General features: G+C 45.1%; 1 protein-coding gene across 3 annotated transcripts; it reads left to right on the forward strand.

Annotated features, from left to right (window-relative positions):
* Positions 1–536: 536 nt before the first annotated feature.
* On the forward strand, positions 537–26,302 carry QRICH1 (glutamine rich 1). Of its 3 annotated transcripts, XM_054639854.2 has the most exons (11): positions 537–665; positions 1,651–1,711; positions 5,160–5,489; positions 12,804–13,820; positions 16,105–16,282; positions 16,874–17,028; positions 17,794–17,908; positions 19,228–19,336; positions 19,688–19,839; positions 20,561–20,651; positions 21,422–26,302. In XM_054639854.2, the coding sequence occupies exons 3-11, from the start codon at positions 5,181–5,183 to the stop codon at positions 21,612–21,614; spliced, it is 2,319 nt and encodes a 772-aa protein (XP_054495829.1). In that variant the 5' UTR covers positions 537–665; positions 1,651–1,711; positions 5,160–5,180; the 3' UTR covers positions 21,615–26,302. The 3 variants fall into 3 exon arrangements, with proteins under 3 accessions (XP_054495829.1, XP_054495830.1, XP_077040427.1); XM_054639855.2 differs by lacking the exon at positions 1,651–1,711 and having other exon boundaries at positions 545–665; XM_077184312.1 differs by lacking the exon at positions 1,651–1,711 and having other exon boundaries at positions 573–594.
* The last annotated feature ends 1,207 nt before the right edge of the window (positions 26,303–27,509 follow it).

Raw genomic sequence — 27,509 nt, forward strand, 5'->3', positions numbered from 1 at the left:
CACCTTAAGCGGGGCCGGGGCTGGCGAGGCCGCGCCGAGCACATGGGCCCGTTAAAGCAGACCCGGCACGGTCCCGCGGGGCGTTCTCCGCCTCCATGGGGACACTTCGCTCCGCAATGCTGCCCGGGGCAGGGCGCAGCCCCTCCGCTACAAGCCGCGCAGGCCTCGGCGCCCTTCCCGGGGAGCCCGTCCGCCGGGTCCGGCCCCAGACGGGCGCGACTCGAAGCCTGGCCCCAGCTGCTGCGTGGGGATGGGGACCGGGCGGCACCCGCATGCCGCGAAGGAGCGGAGCGGCCGCGCGGAGCCTCTCGGCCGGCGTCGCTCCACGGCCGCGCGGTGCTGGTGGCGTCCCGGGTATCCCGACTGCGCGGGCTCCGTCCCTATCCCTCCGTGTCCCCGCCGCGTTCCGGTGTCCCCGCGGCCGCACGCCCCTCCCGCAGGGCGCCCCCCAGCGGCCGCACCCTCCCCGCGCCCCGCCGCGGCCAGGCCCCTTTAAGGCGCGGGGCGGGCCTAGGAGCTGAGCTCTCGCGGGGCTTGGGAGCCGCGCTCTCGCGAGGCTGGGGCAGCGCCGTGATTGGCTGCAGGGGGTTGAATGTAAGATGGCGCCCAGGGAGCTGTGAGGGGAAAAGACTCGGGGCCGAGGCGGCGGCGGCGACAGGGCCGGGGTGAGGCGGGGCCGGGTCACGCCGCGGCGCAGCCGGGCCGGCGGGCCGGGGTAGTGCGCGGCGGCGGCGGGGCTGGGTGGGGCCCCCCTTCGGGCGCGGGAGGAGGAGGCGGCGGTTCCGGGGGCGGCGCGGGCCCGGCGGGGAGGGGGAGGGGGCGGCCCCGCCTGCCGCGCGCGCGCGCGCGCTTTCCTGGCCCGCGCGGGCGCGCCCCCCGCTCTTCCCCCCCCGTGAACCGGGCGCGTCCCCGTCGCCCCCCCCCGCCCGGGCAGCGAGGCACCGGAAGGCGCGGCCTGTGCGCGGCCCTCGGCGGCCCCGTCCTCGCGGAGCCCCCGACATGGCTCCTGCCGGGGGGGCGGGGGAGGCGGTGTCACGGCGCCGCCTGCGGGCCCGGCCCGGCCGCCCCGCCGACAGACAAAGGCGGCGGGAGCGGCTGGGGCAGTGCCGGGTCCCCGCGGGCGGGGGAAGCCCCACGGGCTCCGCGTCCCCGCTCGGGCAGGACCGAGGCTGAGCTGCAGCCGACGTCTCAGGGCCTAAACACGGAGCTTCGCCTCGTCTCGGCTGGGTGGCCGAGCGGTCCGTAGCGTTCCCGACTCTCTCTCGAGGCATCACCGGGAACACCTGCGGGGGCAGGGGGTGGGGGGGTTGCCTCTGGATGCGGTCACTGCTGCTGCTGCCTTGTTCTAAGTTCTGTGTGCCAGTAACTCCGGTGTTACCCACCGTGCCGCGCCTGTCGCCGCACGGCGCTCTGTGACAGATGTGCTCGCACAGTCGTTCTCAGTACCACCAGGCTGAGGGATGATACGATGGTTAGAAATTGGGCATTGCAATTCCTCGCAATTCCAGGAGCTGCTAGCTGCGTGGATGATCATATCTTTGTTTCCTGATTTATTTTTTTTCTTAATGGAATACATATTAAACATAAAATGACTTAATAAAGAAAGAGGAACTGGGGATGGAAAGGGCTTCTTTGTTCTGTCTTCTCCAGAACGTTACAAGTCTAAGAGCTCAGGACAAGAGCAGCAGAAATACATGCAACATGGTGACTGGTGAGTCCAGATTGTCCACATGCTGCAAGTTGTGTGTGTGTTTTCAGTAACCTCAGTCTAAGTTTTATCAACTAACCGTATGTGCTCATAATCTTCAAAGAATTTCTTGAACTTACTTCTTGAAAAAATGCAGTTATGCTGCACAGAGAGGAATTATCTTCCTTTATTGGAGAAACTTATTGCCTGGATGCTCTTTTTTTAATTTTAAAATGCAATATTAAAAACATGCTGCTGAGATCCAGTGAGGGTGGACGTTTGCAGTTTCCAGCGTGTGTCTGTGGGATAAATGGAATGCACAAATTAGTGTGTTTTAATAACTAAAAGTAGTGACTACAGCAGCAAGCTGTATGTGTTGCCCTACAGAAGCCTGTTGAATGCACCCTAGAGCCTTACAGAGGTTTTCTGCCATAAATGCAGGTTGGTTTAGTTTTAATAAGTAAAATTTCTGGGGGTGCAGCATTACATTTCTGAATCTTTCTCTGGACCTGGTACCTCACTGCTGCACAGGGTCTTGGGAAGTGCAGCTTTGGGTGTTTCAGTGCTTCTAGTTAAATAATCTCAAGCAGCCTTAAAACTGATATGAATGAGAGACACTTTTACCTCCAGGGTCTGTAACTGCAGCTGTAGAGAAAACCCAAGGAAGATCTTGCTGATCTTCTGGGGCAGGAACAGATCCTCATGGCCTGGTGGGGCTCTGGTCCATGCATGGCACTTGGAATACTGCAGGGGTTCAGCTTAGTGGCTCTTAGTATAGTCACTTCAAGAAAATGTAAATGAATTTTTTTCCATGGTAGAAGAAAGGAAAGATATTTCTTCTGACAGAAGAAATTGTGATAGAGGAAGATTTGCTAGTAGGGGAAGACTGGCTTAGTAGGCCCTTAATTTTGATGCTAACAAGAACTAATTAAAATGGACCAGCTGAGTAGGGTCAAGGATTTGTATTTAAGAAAGCAGTGCTTGCTTTAAGATTTGTATTTAAGAAATCAGTGCTTGCTTGGTGGTCAGAAGAGGCTGGTGATTGGTGGTGGATCTCTGCTGCTTATGCTTCTGGGTGTCTTGTGGCTTTTGGTCTCTTACACAGGAGAATGATGTAGCTTGTGAAAGAACGGTTGGAGTTTCAAAAGTAGAAGTGAGGGCTAACAGCTCCCATTGGGAACAGTGGCCCTGCTGACCTCCTGACTTTCTCCTTTGCCAAGATTAACAGGAGGTGGATAGCTATCCCCTGAGTTGTTACAAGTACTAAAAACCAATGCAGGAGCAGGAAGGGAGCACCTGGGAGAGGTGAGCCCATCCAATTTAGCAGCAGCTGGCTGTCAAAGAACATCTGTGGCATTCATGTCTGGGATCCCAGCATGGCATCCTTGAGGCTTATTCTTCAAAAGAGTCTTCCCTCTCAAAGCTGTATCTGCTAGTGCCCCTCAGGGTGGACATGGAGAATGATGATGCTCTTCTGAAAGCCTCACTGTAGTATTGAAGTCAAATACTTGAAAGCTCCAAGCAGAAGACTGGGACAAGTTAATTGCTCAAAATCTGTTTTCCTCAGAGTATATAATGGAGCATCATGCAGTTAGATGCAAAACACATTTCAGTGTGCCTGCTGTCTGAGTCCTGAGTCCCTATGGATGCAATGACATTGTTGCTCTCCCTTGGTTTCACCCTGGCCATATGGTTACCTGGGAAGGGGTTAGCTATGTGTGCTATAGAGGTATAGAGTACTCTTGGGTAGCTCCTGGAGAAGTGAGTAATCTTACTGGCTCTGTCACCCAGAGTTGGCTTGAAAATGTCAGATTGGTGTCTCAGAAAGAATGTTTGTTCTGTACAGATGTGGGCTCTACAGGAGCTTCTGTATGCTGATATTTGCAGAGCTGTTGGATTTGCTATGTGAACACCATTATTTGTTGTTTTTTCCTAAAGAATGTTGTATATTTTAAGAATATCTTCTACAGAAATCTCATACAGCAACAAATATGTCTTAAAGACTTCAGAAACCATAAATAGAGCACAAGTTACCTCACGTGTGTTCCCGTTACCTTTGATAATATTTTTTTTCTCTTGTGAGCCTGGTCCAATGCACTAGCCATGAACCTCCATGTAAACAAAAACTGTATGTTTGTACTGCTGTCACATAACAGTGAAGAGGGGTTAGTGTTTGCTTCAGCTCTGCCAGGTTTTGGTGATAACTGGCACTGGACTTCCAGTGTACTTGAGTGCCAGTGAAAGCCTAGAGTTAACTCCTATTTTCACACAGGCTTTTGCAGCCTTAAGTTCAACGATAGCCCTGTCTCAATTCTACTTTGTTAAATCTTGGTGAAAGGATACCTAAAGCTCTGTTTTTGTACCTGTTCTCTTTAGACCTACAGTCATAATGTACATAGTGATGTCTGTCTGTGTTTCCTTCTTTATGCAGCTTGATCTAGTAGTGCTGAATCACCTCTTCTAGTCCTGATCTTGTGGTGTTTCACATCTTTTCACTACTGTCTCACTATCTGGTGATGTTATAGCTCAAATGTATTTATGCTCTATCAAGGCCAATTAGTGCCTTAGAAATAACCAGTATACTCACTGCAAAAACAATTTGTGGGTTTAAACAAGAGAAGTCAATAAGAGAAGAATGCTGTCAGAGTATACCCTAGAGCTGTCTGGTGTTCTCAGGTGGAGTTATCTTTGGTGGTGGTGGTTTTTTCTTTGCTTTCACTTCCGCCCTGATCATCTTAACTTCTTTTTCTGTCTTTCTGTTGTCTTCACACATGGCATGTTTCATGTTAACCTCTTCCTATATTAAAAGGACATCGAGAACTGATGCTGCAGTTGCCTTTGTCATTTCCAGAGCTCTGTTTCTCCATGTGTGTAGTTTCCAGTTTGAGGAAATATCTCGATTCCAGCGCTCTCCTTTTGCTTGCTATGCTCAAATCGATGAGGCTGTCCTAGTCCTAATAGCAATGAGCTGAGTGCTACATCTGTTGCTCTTCTGTTGTGCTTCCCATTAGCTGCCTAGAATAGAACTGCACGGCCTGATAGAACACACTGCTCAGTTTCCCACCTCTGCGGCTGCAAAGCAGGGCCGCAGCTATTGATTTCTGAGCCTCTCTCGCTAACAGTGCATGCTGCAAACAAATGGAATGTACGACTGGATTTGTCTGGTACAGGACTTGCCTGGTCTGGGTGAAGTACAGAGCTAGGGGAGTTTACATGGCACTGATCTCTGGGAGGAGGAGGAGTCACACCAGGGTATCATTCAGACTCCCTTGAGCTGCCAAGGGTTAATCTGAGAAATGTGTAGTAGCACAAAATGCCTCATAAAACTAAAGCATCTGTCCTGGGCATCTGGCTGTGCATGTTTGCCAGTTTTCATACAGTACTTGGTATGAGAGATTAGTTACTGGAGTTAAGAATATCCTTTCATCAAGGAAGTGCTGTAGTTAAGACTTTTACTTTCTCTTTCCTTAAGGAACCCTGAGGACCTTGCAATATGAATAATTCTCTGGAGAACACCATTTCCTTTGAAGAATACATCCGTGTGAAGGCGCGAACGATCCCCCAGCACAGGATGAAGGAGTTTCTAGACTCCCTTGCTTCCAAGGGGCCAGAAGCTCTCCAGGAGTTTCAACAGACAGCCACCACCACAATGGTGTATCAGCAGGGTGGCAACTGCATTTACACGGACAGCACAGAGGTGGCTGGGTCTTTGCTTGAACTTGCTTGTCCTGTGACAACCAGTATCCAGCAACAAACTCAGCCAGAGCAGCAGATACAGGTTCAGCAACCCCAGCAAGTGCAGGTAAGCATCTGAAATAATCTCTGGATGTATATGTGATTTGCCAACTGATGGAGTAGTGTTCAGAGGTGCTGTCTTAACCTTAAGCCTCAGACAAGTACTTAAGAGGCAGGGCCAATTAACTTCAAATAGAACAGCAATATTTCCCTTTCATTTAAGGAATTTGGTAGTAAATTTGCTCTCTTGCCTGTGCCTCCCTGGAGCCCTGCTGTAGGAGGAGCCGCATACATAGCAATGGAGTGGTGTCACCTATTGGAGAAACGGTCACAGTTCTGGCATGTACACAACTCCAGAAGCCTTGTGCTCTGAAGCTGCTATAAATACCAGCCCCCTCTGACTGTCTGATTGTTCAGGGTGGTGTGGGATGGAGCTTGCCTGAAGGAATTTTTTTTTCTTAATAAAATCAATAATCTTTAAATAGTTTTACTTGAACATTCTAAAAGTTGTTCTTGAAACTGACTTTTAAGCAAGGAGGAAATGCAAGAGAGTCAACTTTAGGATATGAGTCAGGGGAAGATACTGGAAAGGAATTCTAAAGGATGCATATGCATCAAGGTAGATTATATGTTTGCACAGTGGAAGGAGTTGTCTGGTTTTGGTTTTTTTTTTTTTTTTTTAAGTAGATATTACATTAGATATTTTATTCAGTGTTAAGTAAGCAAATCCACTATCAGAGGAAAAAAACAACAATTTTATAACTTAGGAAATTGCTTTTGTCTTCAGATACATTTTGTAATTTGAAGAGTTCATAGGTGGCAGGGCATGTACTAAAGTTTTTCTATGATATGTCTCTAAACAGCTGAACTCTTGCTCTAGCTGTAATTCTGATACACTGCACTTGAGATATGAATCTTTCTGGTTTCTGTAGCAGAATGTAAAGCTGCAAGCTCTTTTCTTTTTTTGATTTTTTTACAACAAGTGTGGGTATGGAGTCACAAATGACTGGGGATCAGGTAGTGTGTACTTGCTGCAGTGCAGTAGACTTGTGTCAACAGCTCACTTGTGTGTTTTTATCCTACAGCAAAGACAAAACTCCTTCACTGGTAACTTGTCTCCAATTACTCTCTATTGAATAAATGAATGCTTAACTGGGACTTCTGTAACCTGTTGCCCTACAGTGACTTGTGTTGAAAGGCTTTTGAAGAACAAAAACCTGAGCTCTTTCAGGCATGACTTGGATCTCTGCATGAGGCTATTAAAATGGATCAAGAGTGTCTTTGGTTTTTTACCAGCTAGTATATTTTCTGGAAGAAGTTTTTTTTTTTGTTTTTTTTTCAGCAGAAGAGCTAGGAGGGTTGGCTTTTGAGTGCCTCAGCCTTGAAGATGGGGAAAGCCCCCAGACCAATTGTAAAAGTCAAAAGGAATCTTTTTTATCCCCTCTCACTCTTGCTGCCTCGTTTCAGAACTACCCACTGTTCAGGCTTGACCCTTGCAAGTCTTCTAGTAACAGAGATAGGGAGGGAGGTCATATATCTTGTGCTCCAGAGAAAAATAACCTGACCTTCTTGTAAATAAGCATAGAGTTGCTGCCAGAGACTGGTTTCTGATTTTGGAACTGAGTGACCTGCACCCTGAATATGAAAAGCTTCTCATGAAAATTAAGATTTCAGCAGCTTTCCTGAAGAATGCTCTCTACCCTCTTCTCCTTGTTTTTGATGTGCCTCCGCTTTTAGATACCTGCTTTCCCATCTGTACAGATCATCATTACTATTTGTATTGCCTACCCTGCTGCTCACTTTAGGTGACACATTTGGTACTAGATGTGGCTGCAGCTTTTGTGTATCAGCAGTGCAGCTGAACTCAGGTGTATTTGAGCAGCTAGCTCAGAATTATCTTAGTTTTTCTGCAAGAATAGGGTGGAGAAGAATATCTTTACCTCTTTGCAGGAGTGTTTTTTGCATTTTTCAGGATTTCTTATTGAGACATAATTTATGTTAAACTCATTATTTAGTGTTCACTCATCTCTGCACTGTCACTGTGGCAGCAATGGCAGAACTCATCTTCTGGATAAAGCTGGATTTTGCTGTGACTCTGGGCAGTGACAGTGTTCCACCATAGCAGTGCACCTGCTCCAGCTGGCTCCCTGTGCTGAAGTACTGCTTGTGTTTTATTATGATGAATTTTGGTCATCTGCCGAAGCCTCTTAGCTTTTGATTAAACTTGTCATCCTGATGCTTGAATTGGTAATCTGTTTAGTTCTTGCTAATCCAATTGTAAGTCAGTGGAAGACCCTTTGAGGGACTATGCTTATGTCTGGCACTGTGACAGTGCTGCTGGGGGTGACTAACACTTTGACCAGTCAGATGGCTTCACAGTTGAAAGTGCTGCTTGTGATCTTACAATCATGGAGATAGTGCTCAGGTTTCATCGTGGATTTTACTTGCTGTGAACCACTAAAGACAGTGTGTCACTGCTTGCTGCTTTTATTTATTCTAGAAAAATAAATTTGCTCTTTGGAGAAGTTGTTGCCTTAAGGTGTTCTTGCCTAAAAGGCTCAAAAAAGTCTTAGCAAATGTTTATTTTAGAGGATGAATGGATGCAGCTGTTGGGTTATGTACACTGGTCATTGCTACAGTTTAAGTGTCCTGGAGCTCCTTCCACACCCAGTATCACAGGGGTGCTATAAATGACCTTGAGAAGGAGTTTAGTATGTCAAGTTGTCATACCTTGTTGTGGATCAGGGAGTGGCAGGGAAGGTCCGTGTTTTGCTCCAGTCAAGGAAGTGTTTTATCAGCTCTGCTTTTGGTGAGATTGTTGTTTGTTGGTCCTGTGCATAGAGGCCATAGAATTGATGATGCCAGTGAGGTGTTTAGTGCTGCTTGCTTCCCAAATATGGTGCTTTTGCAGAGGTCAGTGTACCTCTTATGCCTCTTACCCAAGAAGCTTTAACTGAAAGAATATCAGAGGACAGAAATGGTGTGTGCTTATGGTGTGTGTGAAGAAAATCCTCGGTTTCAGCTTTTTATGAACACTCTGATGTCTAGGTGGCAAGATTTTCTTGGGCAGGGCTTGGGGGAGGGCTGCTACATGTGAGCAAGATCACAGAACTGTATGGGGAATGGTTGAATGCCTGTGTAAAATATCTTTCAATTAATACTTGTGCCTTTCTAATTGTTCAATTCCTTATGTGTTTACTGTTCACTCTATTCTGTGACTTCAGGCCTTTATAGGAGGCTGGACATTATTAATTACACAAGGCAAGGAAAGATGTCCTTAAATAGCTTAGAAAAAAGTCTCATCTCTGTCTCTGCACAGAATGCATCTTTGCTTCTGATGGCTGTACCTTCCTCTTGCCTCTGTACTGGTTCTGAAGTTTAGCTTGAAGGTAGAATTCCTATTTGCTTACGTTTGAAAAACATGCCAGAATGATTTTAGTGTAGCAGCAGGTATTAATTAGCATTTGCTAGGGCTGAGAGGGACAATTCAAAGAGTGGTTATAGTCAAGAGTGGTGTTTTAGAGGTAGCATCTACTTGTATATGGAAGTACTCTTCTGTTGGAGAGGTAAGCTGTTTTTCCTTGGTTCATGTGTTTTAACTGTCTTAGACCTAAATCCCTCCCCAGTGTACAGCTTGACAGCATAGTCTTGATATTGTAACTGTTTAAACACACCCAAGGCCTAATTTAGCTGATGGAATTCTCTCTCTGATGTTGATGAATGAGCAGAGGAAAAGCCTGGAGTGAGAGTCAGTCTGGCAGTTGTTCTGAAAAGCTGACTCGCACCCTTCCCATAGACCTTGTTTACTTAGATAGAGAGGACTTCCTGTAAAGTAGTTAAATAACAAGTTCTGACACTTCCTGCTACTTCACTGATCAGTCTTTTCCCTTACTCTTCACTTACACTTTTCATATCTGTTCTGTACTTGCTTGTACACTTTCTGGTGTAGCTTTTGAAGGAACTCTTTGTTACGGTGTTAGTTTTTAGTGCTGGACTTGCTTTAGCTTAGGACTGTTTAGTGCTGGACTTGCTTTAGCTTAGGGCTATTGTGTTTAGGGAACTGTATTTTAAGTCTTCTGTCCTTAAATTTGGCTTAAAAACCCTGAGGTTACTCTTCTCATGCTCTCACTAACTTTTTTCCTAAGTATTTGACTTTGTGTGGGAAGTTTGAGATGCACCCACATTACTTCTGGGGGCATTTGGAGCATACTTCCTGCAGCAAATTGGCCACCTGCCGAAGCCTTCTTACCTCTTGTAGGTTTGGAGCCTGTCATTTGGGGTTCCCTCCAGATGAAACTAAGCTGTAAGATGCAGTCTTGTGTTTTGATGATGTCAAACTTGGCTGGTGGGCAAGACTGGAGCTAAATTTGAAACAGTCTTCTGGAAGGCATAGTGTGGACGTGTTGGTACATCTCCAGTCTTGCTCTGAAGATCTGCTCTTGGTGTGTACTACTGCTTGCTGGTTTAAAAACTGCTTCAGAAACCAAGATCTCTTTGTGAAAAGGTGCATTGAAGAGCCTGTCTGGTGCTCTATGAAAAGCTACATATAAAAAATCCACTCAGGAAAGAGTTGCTCTGTGTGCTCGATCAGATTTAGGTTTTAGGAAATATTAGAATCCAGTCAGTCTGCAGATGAAAGAATTAACAAGCAAAGAAAATCTCAGTTGTTTCAGAACTGCTGTTCTGAAACAACTGAGTGTGATTCCTTTTTGGGCAGAGAATCCACACAGGGCAGACATGTTATGGCTCCTACTTGAAAGTTTGTCTATCAACCATTAGGAAAAAAAGTTTTGGCAACGAGGCTTCAGATGTTCTCATGGTCCTAGGGTTACTTATTTACTCTTTGCATTTGCTCAGTTCAGGACAGAATATGTTTTTGGGCTTGATGTGACAGAAGATTTCCTTTAAGGGAATTTAGTTCTGCTCTCCTGTTACGATACAGGGTTGATTTCTGACACTTTTGGTTTTCTAGGCAGTACTTGGTCCAGCTTCCAGCTACTTCATGGTGAAAAGGCATTTCTCTGTGTCATGGTAGCCTGCTGGGAGGTGATTCTTTCATGCTGTTGGATCCAGACTTTTGGCAATAAATAGTATTTCAGTACTGGTAACTTGGCATGTTCCTTTCTTGCACCAGTAACCCAGGAATTGCCAGCATAACATGTTTTTTCTTTAATTTTCAGCATAAAATGAAGATTTAAAGTCCCCTGTTGGTCTTGGCCTGTAAATTTAAAACATTCCCCTTTGTACAGAGTCTTTTATAAAGTCTGCTGCTGCTGAGTGTAATTCTTTGTCCTTTTTTTCCTCAGATAGCAAGTTAGACAATAAGGTCAATATAAGAAGCCTCTGGTCTCAGACCAGGGTAAGGCCTGTAATCATAGCAGATAAAGCAAATGTGTCTTGTGTGAGACCAAAAATAGCAGTGCAATAAAACATGTAATTTGTTCAATCTTTGGCTTTTGCCTTGCAGGTAATCTGAACAAGGATTTAAATTAATAGTAAAGACCATATTAGTGATTTTTAAAGTGCAATATTTTGGAGAATTCTTGCCTTAGGGGTGTGATTACAGCTGGCTTTCTTAAACTGAGCCCTTACCTGGTATCCGTGTTTGGGCCTGTTTGCCTGAGGCAGTACTCATGCTCCAGGGCAGAACAATATCAAATAGAACTGAGGAAACATCCCATAGGTGAGTTCATCTTTTTCAATTGCCTGCCTGATCAAATCACTCATTGATGAAGCTTTTTAAACTGTAATGCTGACATAAGGTCACATGCTTCTTGTTACCTTGCAGGAAATTATTATAGACTCACCACGTCATCTGGATTACAGTATACTGCACAGAGTTCCCAGAAGGAACTATACCCTGTTCTTCCTGGAAATAAATTAATTCTTAACAGGACGTGACTTATAAATGGCCTGCCAGTGGGGCATTTTGCTACCCCAGTTTTTTTCCTTAGCAACTCTTAATTGGCTGTAAATGGGTCCTTAACATTTTTCAAGACTTCTTAGCAGTGATGCTGGGAAGTGAGATTTTGTGCACAGCAGGCCTGCATGGTAGTTCTTTTTGGTATTGTCAGACTAGTGTGCTGTCTCTGTGCAAATGCTGCATTAGTCTGCCTGGATCCAGGAAGTGAGGTAGAAAAAGGTGAGAGAACTGTGAGTAGGAAGACATTTAGTCTTGCAACTAAGTAAGTCCGTGTTGGCTTCAGAAAGAGGTGTTGAGTAATTAATTGCCTCCCTTAAGATGAAGTGTTAATGAAGCCTAGAGAAACAGATGGTCATGAGTACCTGGGATATGCTTCTAGGACAAGGCAAATGTAACAAGTTGTCTCTGTAAATGTGAGGAAAAGTGAAGTGTCTGGACAAGGGATGTGAAGCTGTTGGGGCCTGAAATTTGTGCTGGAGGCTACCTTTGACTGCTGGCTTTCAGTGTGCTGCTGGACTGCTGGGTATTTTGGCAGACCTTGGACAAATGAGCATTAAAATGAGAGGGTGTGATTTATTTTTTTTTTCCTCAAAAATAAAGGAACTGGTTGGGAATCAAGTCAACAGATTTGTCTGTGTTATTCAGCATTGTCTAAGTGTGTGAGCTAGAAAATAAAACTGAGTAGTTTGGACAATAAATGGTATTAAATAGAATAAGTAAATAATGAAAAAAAAAGGTTGGTTTTAATTATTATTGCCAAAGAAGTTCTTCTAGAGTTTACAAAACATGCTGCAGCATAGGCCATTAATGCATGACAAAGATTGAGGTTGAACTTGCCACATTCTGTGTTGGCACCCACTTGAGTAGTGTTACTATTAATGATGGGTTTCAGAGTAATATTCCTGTGCTTTATGAGGAAAGAGCCAAGTGCTGGTTTCAACTTACCCATATTTCTTACTGCCTGTCACCAGCAAGTGATCCTGTGGCCATCTTGGGACGGGGGTGGGCAGCAGTAGAACAATCTTTAGAGCATGGTAAGAATGAGGCAAGCTCCTGTGAGCGTAATGTGAATGACCTTTAAGTCTTGGTATTGCAAGACCTGTGCTAAAGTAACATTTTAGCAATGCAAACTGTTTTGAAGACTCTTGGATTCCAAGGATGGAATCTGTTGGCTTGAGCCCATAGAGCTTTGAGGGTGGAGATGTAGCTCACATGCTGTTCTCTCTGTGCTGGGAGTCATGTGCACTGCTGAGCAAACACATCTACTGTATCACTGTTATCAACCAGGCACTTCTAGAATAACTTGGCTTCATTTTCCTGAAATCTTTACTAATGGATTAATACATGGAATCAAAAGGGAGCATAAAAGACCTGGAGCATAGCTCTTGAGTGACAGACCATCTCTGCTGAATCACTGATGTTTGCTGATCTCTAACCGGTGGCTTGGTGTCGTTGCAGGTTCAGGTCCAGGTCCAGCAGTCACCGCAGCAGGTCTCCGCCCAGCAGCTTTCTCCACAGCTCTCTGTCCATCAGGCTTCAGAGCAGCCAATACAGGTCCAGGTGCAGATCCAGGGCCAGGCACAGCAGCAGGCATCCCAGACAATACAGAGTCAGTCTCTTCAGAGCCCCAGCCCATCGCAGCTGCAGGCAGCTCAGATCCAAGTGCAGCATGTGCAGACTGCCCAACAGATCCAGGCTGCAGAGCTACAGGAGGAACACATACAACACCAGCAGATCCAGGCCCAGCTTGTGGCAGGACAGGCCATTACTGGTGGCCAGCAGATCCAGATCCAGACAGTTGGGGCACTGTCACCCCCACCTTCTCAACAAGGCTCCCCACGAGAGGGAGAGAGGCGGATCAGCTCTGCCAGTGTCCTGCAGCCAGTGAAGAAACGTAAAGTGGATATGCCTATTACTGTATCATATGCTATTTCAGGGCAGCCAGTTGCCACAGTGCTGGCCATTCCTCAGGGCCAGCAGCAAAGTTATGTCTCTTTAAGGCCAGACTTGTTAACAGTGGACAGTGCCCACCTGTACAGTGCCACTGGGACCATTACTAGCCCCACTGGAGAGACGTGGACCATCCCTGTTTACTCTGCTCAACCACGTGGCGACCTTCAGCAGCAAAACATAACCCACATTGCCATCCCTCAGGAGGCCTACAATGCCGTCCACGTCAGCGGCTCCCCCACAACTCTGGCTACAGTGAAGCTGGAAGATGACAAGGATAAGATGGTGGGAAGTACTTCAGTAGTGAAGAACTCTCATGAGGAAGTGGTGCAGACTCTTGCTAATTCGATCTTTCCAGCACAGTTTATGAATGGCAACATCCACATTCCAGTGGCAGTGCAGGCTGTGGCAGGGACATACCAGAATACAGCACAGACAGTGCACATATGGGACCCACAGCAGCAACAGCAGCAGCCCACACCACAAGAGCAGGGGCAGCAGCAGCAGCTACAAGTCACTTGCTCAGTAAGTTAAAACTGCCTCTTGGTCTCAGTTGGTGATTAACAACTTACAAATGTTTTGGAGAGGGAGCATGCCAACAGACAGCTGGTGTCTGGGAAGCAGAGATGCATCTGTCCCAGAAGCCTGAATGTGACACAGGGCACTTGACTCCTGATGGGTATAAGACTTTCATGTGATAATGTTAGTACATAGTTATAAGATTCAAAACATTCCAAAAGAAAAGTACAGTCTTGATCTTAGTGTTAAAAATTAATAGATGCATACTGATTGCCAGACTCTTCATAGCAGGTATTCTGAGATCTGCAGTATTTTCCTGAGCTGTTCCAGGGGTTGCAGTGGACAGGCAGGGATAATTGCAGCCAAATAAAGTGTGCTAATATGTACTAGTCATGATCAGTTACTTTGTGTTATGGACATGGGAGTCCACAGCAGATCTGGTGCCCGGGTAAAGTATTGAAATCTGACTAGTTGTGAGCAAACTTCCGGGATCAAATGTACTTTAGAGTACATAAGGTATTTAAAATAAAACACCCTAAATATATATACAATTCCAGGAGGAATGTACTCTCTCTCTATGGGGGGCAATAAAGCTACTAGAGGTGAACATCATGCTTTTGGGGGTTGACCCTCTCAAAACTGTGAAATTGAGAAAGAATTTGCCTGCCTGCCCTGTGCTGTCCTCTGGCATTGTGCTTCTAGGGGATCACAGCAAGTTGCAGCAATTTTGCCCTATTTGTGAAAAATACAGGTTTGTAAGGAGCATGTGCCCGTTCAGCAGATTTACATCAGCCTATGTCCAGCCTTCACACTGAACAAAGGTGTCTGTGAGGTTTGGGCACAAGACTGTCCCTTGGATTGGGCTGATAGAGGGAGTTGGCTCTGGAAAGCTTTCAGCTCTCTGGAGAGTAATGTGGCAGCACTCTGGAGGAGAGCAGAGGCTCAGTCCTGGCTCCTACAAAGACAAGGTGTCAGTTCACCCTTGGACTTGTGAAGGCAGAGAGAGGCTTTGCTTCGCAACTTAGTCGCCATCTGCCTTGATTAAAGCTGGGCCTTTTCTGTCAGTCTCTCTGCTGCATGCTGCAGCTGCAGGGGCTGAGAAGCAAAAAGCTAATAAGAGCTGATGCAGAGAATAAAAAGCCAGCCAGAGGGAGTTGGAAGGCTCCAGTCTGAGACTCTTGCAGACTTTGCCTCTTAAGCTGTTGGTTTTTTATACTAAGTAAGGTACAGGTATTTAAAGTCTCTGTGCTGTTTTCCTATGCCATGGTCTCTAGTACTGTCAGAGCAACTTCCACTAATATTGACAACACTTAGCAGTATCAAAGGAAAAGCTGCTTTTTGGAGTAGGTCTTAGGAAGGAAATAGCAAAACTGTTTTGATATAAGAATTGTTATTTCTGTAACATTCAGGGTACCAGTGAGAGTTTGACTAAGGTCTGTAAAGCTGTTAATTGAGGTAGCTATGAGACTGTGGCATAGAATTGAAAACCTGTAGCGATTAATGCAGCTGAAGGGCTTGCTGCAGGTTTTAGATTGTTGCTATTGGTTGTCTGACAAGTAAGTTTCAGTTTGAGATTGAAATTCTTGATGACCTAAGGTCCCACTGCAAAGTAAATTTCCAAATGGTCTGGAGATGCCTTAGGTCTGTAATAAGTCATGCAGTCACTCTTCACACAATAGTAGCTAGTCCCCATCAGTAGTATTTGGTATTTTGAGAACATTGCATTGAAATTGAATTGATGTTTTGATGCTGTGTTCTAGTCTTACTGCTTTATACCTTTTACAAATGAATTAATCTTATTTATCACTTATGCTAAGAACAGAATGTATTTATTCTGTGTCTGTTATGTACTGCTTAAAGAAGAGAGTCTGGATAGGGAGGGTTGCCAGTGGTGTATGGCATGTGATTGTACCCAGGACCTTCCTTAGGGCAGTCTAGGTGTGGAGCAACAGTGGTGAAAAAGCTGTTGCCACCTTCCTGTTCAGGGACTGGTGGTCTCAGTGGGCTGCTCTTGTAGTGAGATGGATTTCAGTGGCGATTCAGAGTGACAAGTGAGCTGAAAATATAGATCTGTCCATTCAAACTGAAAGAGTTTTTGGAGTGTCGAATATTCTTTCATGAGTAGTAATTCAGGTCGAACAGCAAAAGTTGCATTCCTTGGATTAATTTCTTGTTGGGAGTGTTGCAGAAGGTTGGTATCCTGGGGCTACAAGTATTGTGGGATTCTTGGTTTTTGTCCAGCTGTTGCATGTTGAAGTGTGTGTATAAACTGAAGGGTTTTCTTTCATAGGCTCAAACTGTTCAGGTTGCTGAAGTTGAACCACAGCCACAGCCACAGACTTCACCTGAACTTCTACTTCCAAATTCTCTGAAGCCGGAAGAAGGTCTTGAAGTGTGGAAAAGCTGGGCACAGACCAAGAATGCAGAGCTGGAAAAAGAAGCCCAAAATAGACTAGCACCTATTGGAAGTAAGTGCTGTTGACAATATGGCCTTTGTTTCCTTTCAAGTAGGATTAGGAGTGACTAAAATGTTATGTGTGTACTGCTCTGGAAAACCCTTTTGTTTAATCAGTGATTGTTCCTAAATTTAAATTTTAATTTACTCTGCAGTACTAATTATTGTGTATTCCCAGTGCCACAGGACATGTATTAGCTCTGTGCTGAGCCCCCTTGAGCACCTGGGCTGATAGCAATAGAAAAGGGCACTGCATGGCTGTGGTGATGGACAAACTGTCTGTCCAAGCTGGTAGAACATTCATGGAGTTGCTGTTTTCCTGTTGCTGCATGGCAGCATTTCACTGGGGACATGGTGAAAGAAGGCAATAGCCATGCATTTGGTAGGGCAGAAGATCTTCCTATCAAACTCCTGCCTGTTTTATCTTTTATTATTTCTGACAGCCTAAGATATGGATTTATTTCAGCTTGTGTTACTATACTGGGAGAACAAGGTAGTGCTGGGCCTGCCAGATAGAATGGCGATGTGGGAAATCTTTCCTGAAATGTTAAGAGATAATATGGCTTTATCACTTAAATAATATAGCTTTGTTTTGTTTTTTCAGGGCGTCAGCTGCTGAGGTTCCAGGAAGATCTCATCTCTTCAGCTGTGGCTGAGCTGAATTATGGTCTGTGCTTAATGACACGAGAAGCTCGGAATGGTGATGGTGAACCCTATGATCCCGATGTGCTCTACTATATCTTCCTGTGTATTCAGAAGGTAGGATGGGACAGCTGTATGTGCTGCAGAACTGTCCCTGTTGTCAGCATGTGTAGGGGGACTCCTGGTTATAAAAATGGAGACTATGACCTCTATTAAGCTTACCAACAATTTTATAAGAAAAAAATCTTTTTGCTTAAAAAACCTTGAAAATATGAGATGACTTGTCTGTCCTTAGTGCAAGCAATGCTTTAGTCTATTAGTTAATATTTGTGAATAACTGAGTTCAGTATCACGGTGAAAATAATAAATCAATTTAGCTTTTTCTGATGGGGAGGAGAAGGGTTGGATGATGTTTAAAGAAGTTGTCAATGTCAAGACATAAATTTAGTTAAAGCTTTAACAGGCAAGAACTTAGCTTTATGTGCTATGGGAAGTGTGAGCTTTCTGGAAGAACTATAGGAACAGAGTTATACTTGGACAGGGAAATTGAGCATCCTTGTTGTTAACCTGAAAAAGTAGCATCCACTAGTCTTGTGAAATAACTAGAAGTGAACACACCTGAAATAAAAGGTGAAATCCAATCAGCTTTACTTTGTAAGATAGTTTTTCCTTTTTCTGTCCTGGCATTGCCATGGTAGTAATGGAGATTGCCTACCCTGTATTCGCCTTGGTGCAAGAGTATTCACTCTTTAAGTAAACTGTATTAGCCTTCAGTGCTGTGCTGTAAAATGCTCACCTGAGGATGTGGGCCCTTAGGATGAGGTCTGCTCTGAGGAACACTCTTGCTCCCACTGTACTGGGTTGTGTTGTGATCTCTTACAGTATCTCTTTGAAAATGGCCGAGTTGATGACATCTTCTCAGATCTCTACTACATTCGGTTCACTGAATGGCTGCATGAAGTTCTTAAGGACATACAGCCCCGTGTTTCACCTCTTGGTAAGGGCCATTGTTTAAGAACTTTAAAACTTTCCAGAGCTTGGAATGTTTAAACTGAACTTATAGTATAGTCTGAATAGAAATCTTTTTTAAGTATGTAACATCCCTAGGCTAGCTAATGCTGATCAGGGAGAAAAATGTGATGTTTGCAGTGAATGCTGGGGTTACTGCAGTTGTGAGGCTCTAACCCTGACTGTTATTGAGCATTATTTGTCACTTGTCACCAATCAGAAGGCACATTGTGGGGACTTTGTAGTGTCATAAGATTGACTTACTTGGCAGGCAGCTGATCCTTGATTTGAGTCAGGTTTCCTCATATGAAGTGGTAATACATCCTGCCTCTAATATGTATTGTTTCTTTGGGAGATAATACAGCACTGTCCTAGTGCCATGTAGCCAGATGGATACTGTCTGCAGAACCAATTGAGAGTGAAAGGAAAAAACAATGAGTGAGTAAAGCCTCCAGTGCTGCAGTCAGCTGCAGCTCAACCTTACCTTTAGGAGATCATGGCAACAGGGATAGGGGAGGCAATTCTAGAGAACTGAGATACAGGCAATACAGAGAACTGTATGAGAACTAGATAAAAATTGCATTTTCAGAGCATGGAAACCTGGTTTCTTATTGCTTCATTTCCTTTGATATGTTTGGACATGAGTGCAGAAATTAATTCTTCTGTTCAGTAAAGTAGCTGATGTTACAGGCTAGGTGGCTAAGTGGCACCATGAGTTTTGGAATCTTTTTGTTTTCAGTCTGGCTGTTCGATCAGTGCTTTGACATTCCACAAGCCCTGGAGTTCATACTGCTGTCTTTCTGTTTATCTGTGTATTTGGAGTGTAGTATTTTTCTTCTACACAAAGGGAAAAAAATATCTGAGAATCAAAGGATTACTCATTTGTCCAAATACATCACTTGGCACTGTGTGCTCACTGAAGCTGTGCACAGGGCCAAGAACTGATTTGTTACACTGGCCTGCCTGCTTTCACATATTATTGGATTAAGAGCATCTGCATTGGAGTCAAGCCAACAATTAAAAGCTTTTAAGTGCATATTCTTTTCTCTATGGGCTGGGACGTATAAGCATGTTGCACAAGCATACTCTCCACAGCTAGTGGTTGATGGATATGTACAAGTGTTTCCTAACTGTACCTGCTTTTTAAAAAGTTATTTGCAGAGCACTGAATCTTGACATTAGTGAGAATTTCCTCTTTCTCCTTCTGTTAAGATTTATATGCTCTCCAGTACTTAGAGACTATAAAATGCTGCCTGTGCTTATGTTGTGTCTGTCCCCTGGCTTGATGCTGACTTGTGATTATTGCAGGTTACATCCTCTCCAGTCATGTAACAGAAGAGATGCTGTGGGAGTGTAAGCAGCTTGGAGCTCACTCCCCTTCCACCTTGCTCACTACACTGATGTTTTTTAATACAAAGTAAGTACTGAGGTCTTACAGAATTCTGGGGAATAAAAGAACTTCAGAGACCTTAACAGGATTGGTTTGAAACTGCTGCACTGCGTAGGGCAAAATCACAAGTTTCAAATGGTTGCACACAGAGCCCACTTGTAGCTTCATCAGACAAAGATGCAGTATAAAAAGGAAGTGAGCTAGCAGAGGGCAGACTGAACCTGGGGCTTTTGTATGCTTTGCTGCTGGAAGAGTCCTTAGCCCAGTGGTTGGTTTGAGCTTCAGCCTGCTCATGATGACTAAAGATAACTACCTTGCTGTTGTGACTATGTCCCTTGCTTGCCTCTGAATGTCCTGTGTTCTGTTCTTGCTGCTCAGATACTTCCTGTTGAAAACAGTAGACCAGCACATGAAGCTGGCCTTCTCCAAGGTGCTGAGGCAGACCAAGAAGAACCCTTCTAATCCCAAGGATAAAAGCACGAGTATCCGCTATATGAAGGCTCCAGGCATGCACCAGACAGGACAGAAAGGTAGTGTCTAGGAGGTTTCTTTGGTAATATTTTACTTACTTGGGCTTGAAGAAGTGGATGAACCTGGAGATGTTTGCAGGTAGGGAATCCAAGGCTCTGCCAGTTACCTGGAGCCTGGCAGTATGTGTTTTCCATACATTCTCTCCAAGAGAGGATAGTACCTTCTAATCATAACCCTGGGGACATACCTTACCTGAGGCATGTGGGACTCATCAAGAACTAAGGATAATTTTTTTGTTACTTTTGTTGGTTTTCTTTTTTTTTTTTTGTTTTTTTTTGTTTTTTTATGGGCAAAGAGACTATTGGGTGTAAGTGCTTATGAAGAGATGGAGAAAATTCTTTGGGAGGGCTTCTCTTACCTTGATTCATGTGAACTCATAAGTATTCCTATGTAAGTACAATCTATCCTCTTAAAAGCACAGGATGCAACTGAGGCTTTGCAGTCTCAGTAGTGAGATTTCCCTCATTTTGTGCACTGGTTGAGGAGAAATGGAAAGAAGGATATGGATGGGTTGTGATCTTCTATAGCTTTAAGATTTAGCAAGCTCTGCATAATGCTTTAAGCATTTATAGGCAGGTGCCTCTGCCCTGGAACAGCCATATGTCTCTTGCTAGCTCTTGTACAGTGACAAGGTGCTGCAGTGTTGAGGCTCTAAGGTACTGCTCGGTGTGCTGTGCTTACACAGAGTGTCTGACAGACTTCTGGGGGGCTGGTTTGTAGTTACAGATGACATGTATGCAGAGCAGACCGAGAATCCAGAGAACCCCCTGAGGTGTCCCATAAAGCTGTATGACTTCTACCTCTTCAAATGGTGAGAGCTCTCGTCGTGTGTATGGTGCTTGTTTTCTGTGACTGGGGAGCTGCACCCTGTGCCTGGCTGAGTTTTCAGTGCTGTGTGATAGCACTGGCACAATTTCTATATTGTCATAAATTTACTTAAATAGAGAGGGGTGCTGATGCGAGAGAGTGGGATTAACTCTTATGGCATGGAAATAGAATTTTTGGGGTATTTAAGAGACAAATCCTGATTTGTGAACTGGCTGCTCCTAATCTTGGACGTTTGCTGTGTTGACATGAACTTGTTCTTCTGCTTGTGAGTTGCAAGTCATCTGGAAGCATCCACTACTGAAGGTAGGATTAGGGTCCTATTCAAACTAGCTTCTGAACAAAAAGAAGGACTTGCTGTGGAGATTGGAGGGTGCCTTAAAGGACTAATCTCTAAATTATGATGATTCTGAAATTTAATATAATGGTTCATCTGCACAGATGGATCTGCAGGTAGTCTGAATGTGAAAATGCCCCATCCTTTCTTCACTCTGCAGGACCCCTAAATGACGTGTATGTTATGCTTACCAGTGTGAAATAAAAACTACTTTGTTGTAGTCCTCACCATGGCTTTTTAACCTTGCCACGTCCTAAAACTTTGGAATGAATGTTGCCCCTAGATGTATCTCTGTACCTTCGTGTGTCATCAGCCAGATGTTCACTGTCAGGATTTGTGAAGCCTGGGGTGAGGACAGTGGCGGTATCTCTGTTCCAGGACATTTTGTTAGTCTGGTTATTTCTATCTTCCTCACACAGCCCCCAGAGTGTGAAAGGCCGGAATGACACATTTTACTTGACCCCGGAGCCAGTGGTGGCCCCCAACAGCCCGATCTGGTATTCCATCCAGCCGATCAGCAGAGAGCAGATGGAGCAGATGCTCACCCGGATCCTGGTCATACGAGAGATTCAGGAAGCTCTTGCCGTGGCTAATGCCAGCACCATGCACTAAGGCATCCTTCGTGGCTCAGATGGGGTGGGGCAGGGTGATGGGGGAGGGACAAGCAAAGAGAAATTGTACAGACTTTTACACTAAAGGAGATGCCTAAGTTTTTGGTTTTTTATTGGTGTAGTTATGAAGCCCTTTTAGGCTTCTTCTCTTTAAAAGAATCTAAAGGAAAACCTACCCATTGTGTATCCTACCCAACACACCAAACTGTTGGAACCATTGGAGGCTGCATATCCCCTGCAAGCTGGGAGCTGTGGAAAGCTGCTGGTTGACTCTGGGTTTTTTTTATGATGTAGAAAACATGAACTACAGGATTGGCCTGGTTGGCTGGGGCCTCTGTCTCCTTGGAGCACGTGCAGCCTAGAGGGCACAGAATGATGGATGGACCTGCTCAGCCAGTGGAGGAGAGGCAGGCATCTTCTTTTCTTGTGCTTGGACGTTAATTTGCTGTTATCTTGGAAGAAAGAGGAGAGAGTGAACTGCAATTATGATTTATACAAAAAAACAAACCAACAATTTCTATTCAGACCTTTAAGTGACATTTTTAGATGTTAAAAGTACAAACTTTACCACACTCTTCTTTTTTGGCCTAACATTGAGGCCTTAAAGCTTGAGGCTTCTGTGCCTGATGGAATTCTTGTAACATACACTTGTGTATCATATAAAGATACCACCCTGTTTCTCTTATGTATTCTTACTCTAGTTGTTTATTAAGAATGACGAGCACGTCTTTTCAACATGCCATTGAACAATGTGTCTTTATTTGGGGAAGAGTGAGCTGTGAGGGTGGGGGGGGTCATTATACAAAGATCAGTATGCAAACTGGTTGTTTTCATCCCTGTTCATGCTTTCCAGCTCAACTCTGCTGGATTTCTTTCACCCCTACAACTTAGGTGTAGAAGGGCATACACTTCTGTTGAAGGACCTGAATGTCTGCTTGCTGATGGAAGCTCAGTTCCAGGCTAGGAACGTGGGATCTGTGAGACCAGATCAGACTGTCCTAATATTCTGTGGCTTTAGCCCTAGGCAAATCCCCCTCTTTCCACCTTTTCAAATGCATCACAACAACGGCATGATGGAGGGGTAGTGGAGGGAAAAGGCCTTCCAGGAGCAGCATATGGCTTACTCCTGCTGTTTAACAGCCTTTTCACAGTTTTTAACACAGCTGTGTAGCTTTTGGCATCATTCATGATCATAATCCCCAGCCCTGTAGCCTTGCCTTGCTGCATCTTAAATGGTTGCTGTATTTTATATCATTAACAAATAGTCTGCTCTTTTGAAGCCAGCAGGTAGCCAACTGTGCTTGAAATGGGAGATCACTTGCCAGGCTTGTTACTTGTGCCACCAGCTTCTTGGATGCAGAGAAATGACTCTGCTTCTTGAAATTGTCTTCCCTGCTTCTCCACCTCACGTCCCTTCCCTGTTCCAAAATACACAGATAAATATTTAGATATATATTACAGTAAAATAACTTAAACTTGTGTACAGGCAAGCAACTTTCCTGAAGCCTCTGTTGTCTAGCACCTATCTGTACTGAGAAGGAAGGTCTGCCCTCTCTGTTGGTTGTGCAAGAGTGTAAATTGATGAGAGTAGCCAATGTTTCCTGTCTTTGTGCTTGTGAGCAGTGTTGAGGTGTGCAGCTTAGAGAGACTTCCCAAGCCCCTGATGCTTCACATTGATGTTGGTGTTCCTGAGGAGGCAGGTGTGCTTGAGTTAGTGTCAGTATGAGCAGTTTGTTCCCTCTCCAGGACTCTGTGCTCAAGTAGGTGTGTGCAGAGAGGTGAAGTAGCAATGCACTGTTGTTTTGTTTTAGACTCTTAGCTCAGTGTCTGCCCTCAGAACTAGGCCAGAGGAAAACAGCCTGGGATCACTGCCCAGATCCCAGTGGGTCAGCTGGGAAGATGGTGCTTAGGGTGGGTGTAGTGCTGGCAGAAAGTACTGAGATCTCAGTTTGTCTGCTGGGAGCCAGCAGTTGCCCCATTGTAGGGTGGGTCTTGGGATCACCAGTACTTCAGCTGTCAGAAACCTCTAATACTTTCACCATATCGTAGTGACTGGCATGTCCATCTTTGGCCCTGTTTTAAGTCTTTGGAGACATGGTTGGGGCAGGCTCCATTATTCCAAGCAGTTTGCATATGCCTGCTGCACAGGGTATGCTCAATAGGCATGCACAGAGTGGCTTTCCCTTTCTTTTGAGCAGTTTGTCCCATCATCAGAGCAGAGTTGGAAATCCTGCTGCCTTGGCTGTCTCCATCAAAATACAGCAGATATTAAACAATCTGCCCAATACACACTGTACCAATTGCTTTACTGGGCAGCCTTGAGAGTCACCTCTTAACACTACACATTGACAGGAACTTCAGCTGAGCTTTCTGGGGAAACAAAATTCCATGTTACCTTAAAATTCTAGATTGTGCACTTTCCTTACTACTCTTAACTGCAAGATGATCTCAAGTGTTTGTAGGGGGAAGAGTTCTCCTTGGAGGATACTGGTTAAAAACAGGGAAACTAGGCACATGGTGAGCTATGGAGATCTCCTGATGATTGATGGACTGGAGTGTTTCCATTTCTTTCTCATTGTCCACATGTACATAGGAGAGGATCTGCTGATGCAGAAGTGGACTGCTGCACTGTTCTGTACTGTCTCATCAGAATGTCCACTGTGTTCACTTCATTCCCTATTTTTAGAGACAATCGATATACTGTGACTTAAGGATTATTTTCCTGGATCTGGCTTCTAGTCTGTCTCTCTGGAGCTAGTTTAAAAGGTACAGTATTTCTAGAATATAAATACTATGTTCTTTGATAGTGAAGAACATGATCTGCTCCCTTGTAGGGGCTCGTAGGAAGATGTGCACAGAGTAGCACAGAAGAGTGCTGTGGCTTAGGGTTGCTATCCACATTCTGGGAAATGTTCCCAGTCAAACATGTAAAATAGCTTTTTAACACTTTCCTATAACCAGCTTGACTGCTGCTTAAAGGGCATTCCCCCTTGGCTCTGAGAGTGCCAAACTGCTTGTACTGCTCTTGTATGTGTGTATATATTGACAGGAACTCTCCGTGCCCTATGCCTTGTACGAGACAGGCTCAAAATGCATCCATCTCTAAATAAATAGAGCTGAGAAGTCAAGCTAGAGACCCTGTGTTGTTGATTTTGAACTGTGCCCATCTTGTCACTTTGGTATGAAAGGAACCATAGAAAGCAGAGACTGACTGTTGTAAAGCACCTCACATTCTGACATGAGACTTATGTATTGTCCAAGCTCTTGACATTTAACAGTGTTGCTTTCTTTAGGAAACTTGTAGCCTCTTACACGTGTCCACAGCACCATTAGATTTTCATTTGCTTTCAAGAGGTCAAGCATTTCCTCTTTAGGTGGTAATGGCTGAAGTAGCGGAGAGCAGACTAGGGAGTGGTTCTTCACTCCTGTCTAAAGCAGTGTATAAAGGGAATGGTCTAAGAACTTCATTGGGCTCTCACCTATTGGCTGCCTCTCCCCTAGAGGTCTAGACTTCAGACGGGTCACAAGATCTGAAGTAGTTCCTGAACTGTTCTGCCTTGGACAATACAAAAAGACTTAATCTGATTTCTAAATAAGAATCCTCTTCTGCACTGTTGCTGCTAGGGCAGAAATTAAGCCAGTCTTGTTCTCAGCTGCATCAGGGCTACTGTCTGCCTTGGCATACATAGAAGGGATGAGGCTTCAAATATTCCTATGCTGTGATAAGAGCAGATCCAGAAATGGTAGAAAAGAGCCCCCTGAGTGTAGAGGGGGTGGAGGATTGCTGGTACTGTAGTTGCTCATCCTCTTGCTGGACTGAGTGCTGCTGGACACTGAATGGCTGTGCAGCTGTCCAGCCATACCACATTCTTACCCAAGCTTAATACTGACTGACTTGGAATTAGTGCTTGGACTCCTAAATCACTATTAAAGTGGGATATCAACTGTCTTCCACCCTATATGGGGCTTTTCTCCCCATCTTATTGCTGGAGCTGCTCCTCTAAAACATTACAGGGAATGCACCTTATCCTGATGATTCAGCCTCTTCTGTTTTGTTGGTGCCAATGCTTAGGAAAGAGCCCTTCTTGCTTATACCTCTTCCTACCTTAAGGAACATCTCAATTCTTCCAGAAGTCTTGCTGCCATGCTTCCCCCAAATCTCTGAAGTGATTGCTGTGTCCCTACTTGTCGGTTTCCTTTGCTGCGTGGCTGAAGCTCTGCTCTGACACTGCAGTCATGTTCCCTGTAACCTTGTGCATGGCAGACACGTTTGCCTGCTTCTCCTTTGGCGTTGGAGCTCATCAGAACGGGAAGGCAGATTAAACCCACTTACAGCAGCAATAAACCATGTCTAGAGCTCGAGGGAACTGCAGGAGAGAATGAGGTGGAGGGGATGTCTCAAAAAGGCAGGGTCCAGTTGCAGCCCAAAACCTCGCTTGATAATGAGTGTGCAGCCTATATGCAAAATACATCTTGTCTGTCCCTCCTGTGTTGACCCAGGTCTAAACAGCACATGTGATTGGCATCCTGCAAAGTGACCTTCAGAACTCTCCAGTAGCTTTGCCCCGTGAGTAACTCACACTACAAATCATTTTAAAGAGATGCACTCAACTATTTTTTTAATTTAATTTTACTCTTATATTCTCTGCTCTTTGTAATCTGCTTGGAAATAAAATGTTTTTCCCTGCAGCCTTTGTTGTAGTCTGTTTGAGAACCATTAAACTTTGCCTGATGTTTCTGTTGGAACAGAAGCCAACACGCCTGTTTACTGCTGTGCCTGTGCCCGTAGCACAACAGCTCAGATCCGTGTGTCTCTCCCAGGTAGGCTCAGCAAACCTTTGTTAGCCTGTTCTTTTTTAAAATAAGGGTAGAGAGACCTGTCATGCTGATCTTGGTCTGGCACAATGCCTCCTGTTGTGCTGATCCTGTGACAGGTGATGCTGACTCGAGAGTGCGTGTCCTTGGCAGGCGGCGCTTTCCGATCTCTGTTCACATTTCCTGTGTCCTACAGGGCAACATGAGGAACACATTTCTTGAAGCTGCTTTCTGATCTTTGAACAAGGAATTAACCTTCTGCAGCAGGGAGTTGTAGGCACAGGAGCACTGCACTGTACTTTAGTCCCTGAAATAGTGTTAGACAGGGGGTTGCCTTGGGCAGGGTGTTATGGGGAGCAGATCAGAAGGGGTGTGGTTGTCTCATGTACCTCATGCTCTGAGGCTGAATCTGGAATGTCACAAGTAAACCAAGAGGAGGAAGTTGTTCAGTAACCCCGCAGTACAGGAACTTTTCCTGATACTCAAGTGGAACTGCCGGGATGGGAACATCTCATCCTGGAAGAAGCCAACTGCTCTGTCCTGTAAGGCTCCTCTGAGGCAGATCTGTGTTTGTGCCTGTTCTGCTCCTCCTGGCGCAGTCCCCCTGCTCTTCTCCAAAATCCTCCCTCCAGCCCCAGTCTGTGGCACAAATTTAAAGGTGTTAGACCCCCATCCCCAGTGTGCAGCTGTCCTCTTCACACTGCTTGTTTGTACAGCCTGGCCTGGTGGCTTTGGGAAGAGGGGGCTAATGCCTAGCTGGGATCACTTTGGATCCTCTCTGGTGAGACTGCTGCCTCTCTGCCTTTCATTCCCCTCAAGGGGCAAGACTGGCCTCGCTGCTGCCTCTTGACTTTCATCCTTCGTGTAGCTCCCTTTGACTTACAAAACTGCTTTGGATTCTGCTGGTTTGTCCCAGCTCTGCATTCACCAACCCAACAAGTCCATTCTTGTCTTCTCAAGCTGCAGGAGTACCTGGACTCAGCTCCCAACTCAGTCTGTGCATGTCACCATGCTACCCATAGCTGGGCTTTCTTAGGTGGTCTTATAGCAGGTATCGCACTGTGCTGGTGCCACAAGCTGG

The sequence above is a fragment of the Agelaius phoeniceus genome, chromosome 11, assembly GCF_051311805.1.
Source record: "Agelaius phoeniceus isolate bAgePho1 chromosome 11, bAgePho1.hap1, whole genome shotgun sequence".
Lineage (NCBI taxonomy): Eukaryota > Metazoa > Chordata > Aves > Passeriformes > Icteridae > Agelaius > Agelaius phoeniceus.

Bases quoted from the DNA above. Each gene is read 5' to 3' on its own strand.
- QRICH1 (XM_054639854.2), top strand. From the start codon at position 5,181: ATGAATAATTCTCTGGAGAACACCATTTCCTTTGAAGAATACATCCGT. The intron at 16,283-16,873 runs GTAAGTGCTGTT...TTGTTTTTTCAG, and splicing joins TAGACTAGCACCTATTGGAA to GGCGTCAGCTGCTGAGGTTC. The intron at 19,337-19,687 runs GTAAGTACTGAG...CTTGCTGCTCAG, and splicing joins CTGATGTTTTTTAATACAAA to ATACTTCCTGTTGAAAACAG.